Below are 8,891 nucleotides of genomic sequence, written 5' to 3'. Positions count from 1 at the left end.
TTAGGGAGTTTGAAGGCTTTATTGGTGCGGAATCTGAGGGCACAGCCAAGCCCCCGCCAACTTTGACCCCGGATCCCAGCGTCACGCAGCTCTGGACGGTTCTTCCTCCATTGCCTCTGTCGGCTGCATAGACGTGAGGGGCAGAGAGGTGCTCTCCTCCCTCACATGGTACCTGCCGCTCCGTTTATGCTCCCTGAAGACGTAAATTAAGGCCACTACGACCGCCACCACGCCCAGGGTCACTAACACCGCCAAGATGACAGGGACAGAGTGGGAGTTCGGAGCTGTGCAGAGAAAGCGCTAAGTCAATATGCGTCCCCCCTGTCTCCAGCCCCCCCGTCCCCCGCGGCTTGCCGGGCCAGACCCGCGGCCCAGTGTTAGCTCACCCTCAATATCCATCACCACGACCAGGGTGTATTTGCCTCGTGAGCTGGACGCTTGGCATTGATAAGTGCCATTATGTGTTACATTGACGAAGAACGGGATCCCCACCGGCACCTCCCGGTTGGAGCCTTCCTTCAAACACCGCAGCTGGGGGTACGGGTTGCCCCTGGCTTGGCACTGCAGGACGTGTCTCGTTTTGTCTTTCCACTTCAAGTGCTGGGGGCATGTGGCTCGGTCAATTTTGGGACCATCTGTGGAACCACCATGTGTGATCAGACACCCAACACACCCGAAGCACGGTGGTGCAGAGGAGCGTCTAATCTTTCCAGGGCAGGGGTGAAGGGATTAAAGGTCAGGGTGACTGACTCACACAGGACACGCAGCTGGACGCTACTGTTCCTGTACAAGAACTCGCCGTCCACCTCGAGAGTGGCACTGCAGAAGAAGCTGCGTCCGTCGTCACTCTCGGTAGCATTTAACTGAAGTTGAGCTGGCTGCCCCGGGGCTGCGGCTGGAACTCCGTCCAGCGTGACCTGGACTCGAGCACCAGCCATGCAACTCACGGTCACTGTGGACCCCTCGGGGGCGCTGGGCTCGCTCAGGTTCAGAATGGGTCCTAGGAAGCCTAAAGGCAGGGCATTGCCCAGGAGCTTAATGAACGAGACCTTCCTGTAGGTCAAGCCGCTCCCTCCGCCCTCCCCTTTCGTCTCGGGATATCCGGGCCACGCTTTCGGCGTTCAAGCCTCGCCCTCTTTCTGGCTTTGTCCAACTTCTGGCACTCAGGCCCAGCCCACGTTGCAACTACTATTGGGGCAAGTCAGACCCCACCTTTTCGGCTAGTCTCCGCCCCCTCTGCCACGCCCCCAGGCTGCTGAGGCCGCGCCCCCTTCCCACGCCTCCTCTTACTAAAGACAGTCAAGTTCTCCCGGGCCTCCAGTCTCTCGCCCCCTAGGATCACGATGCAGACGATCTCCCGCGCACCCTCCTGATCTGCGCGCGCTGTGGCTGTGGCTGTGGCCGTTAGCATGTCCCCGTGGTTCATGACTGTCGCATTCAGCATCTGGTCCCCCAGCGCCAGGTAGACCCGGGCCTCTGAGGCCGGAAAAAGCCCGTCTAGAATGCAGTTTACCGGCCACGACTTTTCCACCTCCAAGAACCGGGGGGCCACGAGGCGCGGGGAGGTCACGGGCAGGGCTGGGGAGAAAGGTGGGCATGAGCACAACCCCCAGGACCGTGCCTTCCCCAGGACACCTTCATCCCCCCTCCAATCAGGAATTCTTGCTGACTGCGTCACCCTTCTTCCCAGGACACACACAGCCATGAAAACGGCCTTCTCCAAAGATCCCACGGCTTGGGCCTCCCTTCTGCGGCCACCCTGCCCAGTGGCCTGGGGCTTTACTTCCCAGAAGCCTGTGACGTCCGGGGCACCCCACTCTCATGAACCCCAAGGCCAGGGCACCCTCTACCCTGACTCAGCTCATCACCCACCGTCTGAAGCCCCTTCTCTCACCAAAGGTTCGGAGCTGGCGGGGGGCTGAGGTGTTCCAGAAGACTCCCAGCCCCTGGGGCTTCATGTCCAGTTCTGTGCGGCATGAGAAATGGGCTCCGTGGTCCTTTCTGCTGGTCGGCACAGTGGCAGTGACCTCTGCTGGCTCCCCCACTGCGGGCTGCCGGCTCAGCTCCTCCTCCCGGCGGAGCAGCACCACCGTGAGGCTGGTCCGGGGCGACCCACCTTCCACTTGGCAGCGCAGGGTCAAGTTCTGGCCCACCGGCTGCCAAGAAGGCAGGGGTGCCAGCTCCACGCGCTCCGGGAGGCCTGAGAGAGGAAGGGAGGATGGCACTTAGCGGGTCCTGCAACCCCACCCACCCACCCCAGGGACTGGGGAGGAGACAGGGCGGTCCTGCCGAGAACTGTGAGCTTTGAGTTAATAAACTTAGAGGGCTTAGAACTGGGCCAAAGCCTTTGCTATTATCATTAGTGCAGTGATTATCATTTCCTGTGTTGTCAGACACCTTGCGAGGCGCTAAACAAAATTTTCTGTTCTCCAGGATGGCACAATAAAAAAAAATTAATAAAGAGGAAGGAAGGGATGAACATTTATGACTATTTGATATGAATATTACAAATTCCTGTTTATGGCCAGGCACTGTGGCCCACGCCTATAATCCCAGAGCTTTGGGAAGCTGAGATGGGTGGATCATGAGGTCAGGAGTTCGAGACCAGACTGGCCAACATGGTGAAACCCTGTCTCTACTAAAAATACAAAAATTAGCTGGGTGTGGTGGTGTGCGCCTGTAATCCCAGCTACTTGGGAGGCTGAGGCAGGAGAATCACTTGAACCCAGGAGGCAGAAGTGGCAGTGAGCTGAGATCGCACCACAGCACTCCAGCGACAAGACTCTGTCTCAAAAACAAGAAAAAAAGAGAAGAATAGAGCAGATTTCACTAGGTTGTTGTGTGCATGAAGGTGGATGACCTCTTGAAGGTCTAAGGAAAGATATTAAGGAAAGATATTAATAAACAGTAACTATTTTTGTTTCCCCGAGATGGAGTCTTGCTCTGTCGCCCAGGCTGAAGTGCAGTGGTGTGATCTCGGCTCACTGCAACCTCCGCCACCCGGGTTCACGCAATTCTCCTGTCTCAGCCTCCCGAGTAGCTGGGACTACAGGAGCATGCCACCATGCCAGGCTAATTTTTTTGCATTTTTAGTAGAGACAGAGTTTAGCCATGTTGTTTAGGCTGCTCTTGAACTCCTGAGCTCAGGTGATCTGCCCGCCTTGGCCTCCCAAAGTGCTGGGATTACAGGTGCCCGCCACCATGCCTGGCTAATTTTGTATTTTGTTTTTTAGTAGCGACGTGGTTTCACCATGTTGGTCAGGCTGGTCTCGAACTCCTGACCTCAGGTGAGCCACCCGCCTTGGCCTCCCAAAGTGCTGGAATTACAGGTGTGCGCCACCATGCCCAGCCTATTTTTGTATTTTTAGTAGATGGGATTTCACCATGTTGGCCAGGCTGATCTTGAACTCCTGGCCTCAAGTGATTCACCCACCTCAGCCTCCCAAAGTGTTGGGATTACAGGTGTGAGCCACCACGCCTGGCCTTTTTCTCTTTTATGGATGGAGAAATATATAGCCCAGAGAGGGGAGGTGAATTACTTAAGGACGCACAAACGGTAAGTAGCAGAAGCGCCTCCTGGATATCATGTCTAGGGACTCTGTTGGCCCCTTCTCCTAGCTTCTGGCCTGAACACCTGCTTTGGCCTCTACCAGAGATTAGTTCAGTTCTCTCCAATCAAGTTGAGACACTCAGGGCTTTCCTGGTTCACCAGCCCTGTGGCAGCCTCTCAGGATGCTCTAGGTACAGCCACAGGAGACTTGACACTCCCAGGCTGGGTGCCCTCCCAGGTACACCTACAAAACCCTGGGCCTCAGGGCAGGCACTGTGGCTCATGTCTGTAATCCCAGCACTTTGGGAGGCCAAGATGGGCGGATCACCTGAGACCAGGAGTTCAAGACCAGCCTTGCCAACATGGTGAAACCCCGTCTCTACTAAAAATACAAAAATTAGCCAGGTGTGGTAGCACGTGCCTGTAATCCCAGCTACTCAGGAGGCTGAGGCACGAGAATCACTTGAACCCAGGAGGCAAAGGTTGCAGTGAGCTGAGATAGTGCTATTGCACTCCAGCCTGGTGACAGAGCAAGACTCTATGTCAAAAAAAAAAAAAACTGGGCAAGGTGACTCACGCCTGTAATCCCACCACTTTGGGAGGCCGAGGGAGGCGGATCACTTGAGGTCAGGAGTTTGAGACCAACCTGGCCAACTTGGCAAAACGCTGTCTCTACTAAAAATAAATACAAAAATTAGCCAGGCGTGGTGGCACATGCCTGTGATCCCAGTTATTAAAGAGGCTGAGACAGGAGAATCACTTGAACCCAGGAGGCAGAGTTTGAAGTGAGCTGACATCGCGCCATTGCACTCCAGCCTAGGGGACAAGAGCAAGACTCCGTCTCAAAGGATAAAAAAAAAAAAAAAAAAAAAAGTAGGCCAGGCATGGTGGCTCACACTTGTAATCCCAGCACTTTGGGAGGCCAAGGCACTTGAGGCCGGGAGTTTGAGACCAGCCTGGGCAACATGGTGAAATCCTGTCTCTACTAAAAATACAAAAATTAGCTGGGCGTTGTGGTGCACACCCGTAGTCCCAGCTACTCAGCAGGCTGAGGCAGGAGAATCTCTTGAACTTGGGAGGTGGAGGTTGCAGTGAGCTGAGATCGTGCCACTGCACTCCAGCCTAGGCAACAGAGTGAGACTCCATCTCCAAAAAAAAAAGAAGAAGAAGAAGAAAAGGCCAGGCGTGGTGGCTTACGCTTGTAATCCCAGCACTTTGGGAGGTCGAGGCAGGTGGATCATGAGGTCAGAAGTTCGAGACCAGCTTGACCAACATGTTGAAACCTTGTCTCTACTAAAAATACAAAAATGAGCCAGGCGTGTTAGTGTGCGCCTGTAATCGCAGCTACTCAGGAGGCTGAGGCAGAAGAATCGCTTGAACCCGGGAGGCAGAGGTTGCAGTGAGCCGCTATTGTGCCACTGCACTCCAGCCTGGGGGACAGAGCAAGATTCCGTCTCAAAAAAAAAAAAAGAAAAAGAAAAAAGAAAAAAAAAAGTAGCCAGGTACAGTGGCTCAGGCCTGCAATCCCAGCTACTGGAGAGACTGAAGAGGATTGCCTGAGCCCAGGAGTTTGATACCAACCTGGGCAATATAGGGAGAGCCTGTCTCTAAAATAAAAGTATAAAAATGTGTAAATATAAAACCTCCATTCACCTACTGCTGACTGAAAGGGGTACCCCCTTTTTTTTTTGCTTAAGAGACAGGGTCTTACTTTTTTGTGCAGGCTGGAGTGCAGTGGTGCAATTTTAGCTCACTACAGCCTTGAACTCCTGGGCTCAAGCGATTCTCCCACCTCGGCCCCCCAAGTAGCTGGGACTTCAGGCATGTATCACCATGCCCAGCTAATTTTTTTTTTTTTGAGACGGAGTCTCACTCTGTCGCCCAGGCTGGAGTGCAGTGGCGCGATCTCCGCTCACTGCAAGCTCCGTCGCCTCCTAGGTTAACGCCATTCTCCTGCCTCAGCCTCCCTAGAAGCTGGGACTACAGGCGCCTACCACCACGCTCGGCTAATTTTTTTGTATTTTCAGTAGAGACGGGGTTTCACCGTGTTCGCCAGGATGGTCTCGATCTCCTGACCTAGTGAACCACCCACCTCGGCCTCCCAAAGTGCTGGGATTACAGGCGTGAGCCACCACGCCCGGCCCCAGCTAATATTTTTTATTTATTTTTGTAGAGACGAGGTGTCCCTATGTTGCTCAGCCTGGTCTTAAATTTCCGGGCTCAAGCAATCCCCCTGCCTTGGCCTCCCAAAGTGTTGAGATTATTGTTGGGGTCAGGCACGGTGTCTCACGCCTGTAATCCCAGCATTCCGAGAGGCCAAGGTGGGTGGATCATGAGGTCAGGAGTTAAAGACCAGCCTGGCTAACATGGTGAAACCCCATCTCTATGAAAAATACAAAAATTAGCTGGGCATGGTGGCGCACGCCTATAATCCCAGCTACTTGGGAGGCTGAGGCAGAAGAACTGCTTGAACTGGGACCTGGGAGGCAGAGGTCGTGGTGAGCCAAGATCGCACCACTGTACTCCAATCTGGGCTACAGAGCGACAGACTTCATCACAAAAAAAAAAAAAAAAAAGAAAGAAAGGCTTGTTGGGGCAGGGTGCAGTGGCTCATGCCTGTAATCCCAGCACTTCGGGAGACCAAGGCAGGCAGATCACCTGAGGTCAGGAGTTCAAGACCAGACTGGCCAACATGATGAAATGCCATCTCCACTAAAAATACAAAATTACCCGGGTGTGGTGGCATGCATGTGTAGTCCCAGCCACTCGGGAGGCTAAGGCAGGAGAATCACTTGAACCCAGGAGGCGAAGGTTGCAGTGAGCCGAGATTGCGCCATTGCACTCCAGCCTGGAAAAAGAGCGAAACTCTGTCTCACAAAAAAAAAAAAATGCTGGTTGGGGCCCAAGTTAATTGATTTCACAACTGCTGCCTTGGGATGAGATTGAGATGTGTCTCTATGTCTTTGTATCTCACACACACAAATGTCCAGGTCTGAGCTCTGGGTCAGAACCCTGGTCCATTCTTTGCAAACTGAGGGTCTCCACTCTCCTGAGCCATCGGCCACCTGCCCACACCACTACCAGTCCCACCTCCGGACACATCGACTCACTGTACACGGTGATGTCAGAGAAGCCTGTTATCTGGGAGCCATTGCAGTACCCTGAGCAGAGGATCCGACTGTTGCCAGTCACATCGCTGAGCTGGAAGGTTGCCCAGCCCGTGCCATTGTCCACCAGCTCCTTTGATAGGGATGTCTCCAAGATGATTTGCTTAGAGCTGGGGCAATCAGTACTGCAGTTCACCAACAGGGACCCTCCAGCAGGAAACACAGGGTTCTGTGGCTCCACCTGCAGCAGGAATTCCTGCCCCTGGGCACCTTCAGGAACATGAAGAAATCCTGGTGTTTGTTTTGTTGCCCCCCAACCCGTGTATCAGCAGGCCCCACCATTTAACACCTCTTTCCTTGTGCCAAGATAGAAGGGTTCCTGCCCTCATGGTCCAGTGGGAAAGGCAGAATCCATCAGACACCAGGGAGAACTCAGAAGGAGGCCAGAAGAGGCTCTGATCCAGCATAGGAGGAGGTGAGTCAGGGAAGCCTTCCTGGAGGAGGGGACCATTCCAGCCTGAAACTGAAGGCTAAGTAGGAGTTAGCAAGTGAAAGGGACAGGTGATCCTGGCAGAGGGAACCACATACGCAAAGGGCAAATTTCAAGAGTTCAGATGGAGCAGAAAACGTGAGGGGTGTGTGTGTGTGTTGGGGAAGAGGGATGGCGTACAAGCCGTATGCTGGGGCCTGACCACCTGAAGGCAGAACTAAAGAACCAGAACTTTCTCCCAAGGATACGGGGTCAGCAGCCAGGTCGCAGTGTGGCAGGATGCGAAGAGTGTTGCGTTCTCTTCCTCCACCTTCTACTGATCCCCAAAACCCAGCCCTCTCCAGCCCTCCTGGGCTTGACCAGCCTCACCTGGGGTCAGCAGACAGCAGACCAGCAGAGTCCAGCAGGCCCCGGGCCACGATACGGATGGTACTATGGTGGCCATTCTGACAGAGGAAGTTGCCTTCCTGCGGTGCCCAAAGGGCAGGCAGGGGGAAAGGCGGGGCCTCCCACTGAGACGGAAGCACAGTGGTTAAGATTGCAGAAGTCGGGGACTGCACCTTACCCAGGCCTGTGGGGAGAAGGGGATGCTGTGGTCCGGGGGGGGCTAGAATGGGGGACCCAGACGGGGCTCTGCAAAGTGGCCAGCACTGCTGAGTATCCCCCAGGGACAGGGCTGGTCTCAGTTGCACTGCTGGCCCCCAGTTCCTAGCCAGGAAATGCTAACTAAACTGGCTTCCTTTGTTCTCAGCACTGGAAAGCCTGGGTGTGGGGGTATGAGGCATCTCCTTCCGGCTGAACTTAGGTGGGGAGGGGAATATTCTGTTCCCAGAGAGGAAGTTAATGGGGAAACCTGTAGGCACCACTGTTTAGATGCTAAGGTGGGATTTCAAGGAAACATTAAAACAAAAAAACAAACAAACAAAAAACAGAAGCAGAGTCTTGCTATGTTGCCCCGACTGGCCTTGAACTCCTGGCCTATGAGATGGCCTCCTCCCATGTTGACCTCCCAAAGTGTTGCGGTTACAGGCGTGAGCCACAACGCCTGGCCACCTTTGAAGATCTTGAGGACACCTCCCTATCTTTGAAGATCTTGGGGATCCCCCCTCCCATGCACGAAGAGCTAAGGTAGGTGATTTGGGGACAGCTGAGTCCCTGAGCCACTGTCTCTCCAGGATTCGACTTGGCTTTTGTTTTGTTTTGTTTTGTTTTGAGACAGGGTCTCACTCTGTTGCCCAGGCTGGAGTGCAGTGGTGGGATCTCGGCTCACTGCAGCCTCCGCCTCCCTGGTTCAAACGATTCTCCTGCCTCAGCCTTCCGAGTAGCTGGGATTACAGGCATGTGCCATCACGCCTGGCTAATTTTTGTACTTTTTGGTAGAGACAGGGTTTCACCATGTTGGCCAAGCTGGTCTCAAACTTCTGACCTCAAGTGAGTCGCCTGCCTTGGTCTCCCAAAGTGCTGGGATTACAGGTATAAGCCACCTCGCCCGACCTTCCAGGATTCTACTTGCAACTGGCCTTTACCTCATCCTGTTGCCCCCTTGCCCACCTTTCCAGGCAGCTGGTCACTTCATTCCAAGGGAAGGCACCAAGGGGACCAGGGGGGACTCCCACCTTTGACCTGCCGCTGACCTCAGGCCTCTGACCTGTCTTCTGGGCCTAACATCTGAGCACCAGAGAGGGACCTTGTTGAGGGCCTTGATGGGGCCCTGCATCCACCCACTTTTCCCAGATCTTGAGGT

At 54.3% G+C, this 8,891-nt stretch overlaps 1 protein-coding gene across 3 annotated transcripts; it reads right to left on the bottom strand.

Moving 5' to 3' along the window:
• Positions 1 to 7,807, bottom strand: ICAM3 (intercellular adhesion molecule 3). Of its 3 annotated transcripts, XM_023194222.2 has the most exons (7): positions 7,517 to 7,807; positions 6,661 to 6,927; positions 1,895 to 2,200; positions 1,291 to 1,578; positions 755 to 1,009; positions 387 to 635; positions 1 to 284 (listed from the first exon to the last, which is right to left on the bottom strand). In XM_023194222.2, the coding sequence occupies exons 1-7, from the start codon at positions 7,590 to 7,592 to the stop codon at positions 82 to 84; spliced, it is 1,644 nt and encodes a 547-aa protein (XP_023049990.2). In that variant the 5' UTR covers positions 7,593 to 7,807; the 3' UTR covers positions 1 to 81. The 3 variants fall into 3 exon arrangements, with proteins under 3 accessions (XP_023049990.2, XP_023049991.2, XP_023049992.2); XM_023194223.2 differs by lacking the exon at positions 755 to 1,009; XM_023194224.2 differs by lacking the exon at positions 6,661 to 6,927 and having other exon boundaries at positions 7,517 to 7,626.
• Between the last annotated feature and the right edge of the window lie 1,084 nt (positions 7,808 to 8,891).

The sequence above is a fragment of the Piliocolobus tephrosceles genome, chromosome 21 (assembly GCF_002776525.5).
Source record: "Piliocolobus tephrosceles isolate RC106 chromosome 21, ASM277652v3, whole genome shotgun sequence".
Taxonomy (NCBI): Eukaryota; Metazoa; Chordata; class Mammalia; order Primates; family Cercopithecidae; genus Piliocolobus; species Piliocolobus tephrosceles.
Note: the sequence above shows the minus strand (reverse complement) of the source record. Positions and strands in the feature narration are given on the sequence as shown.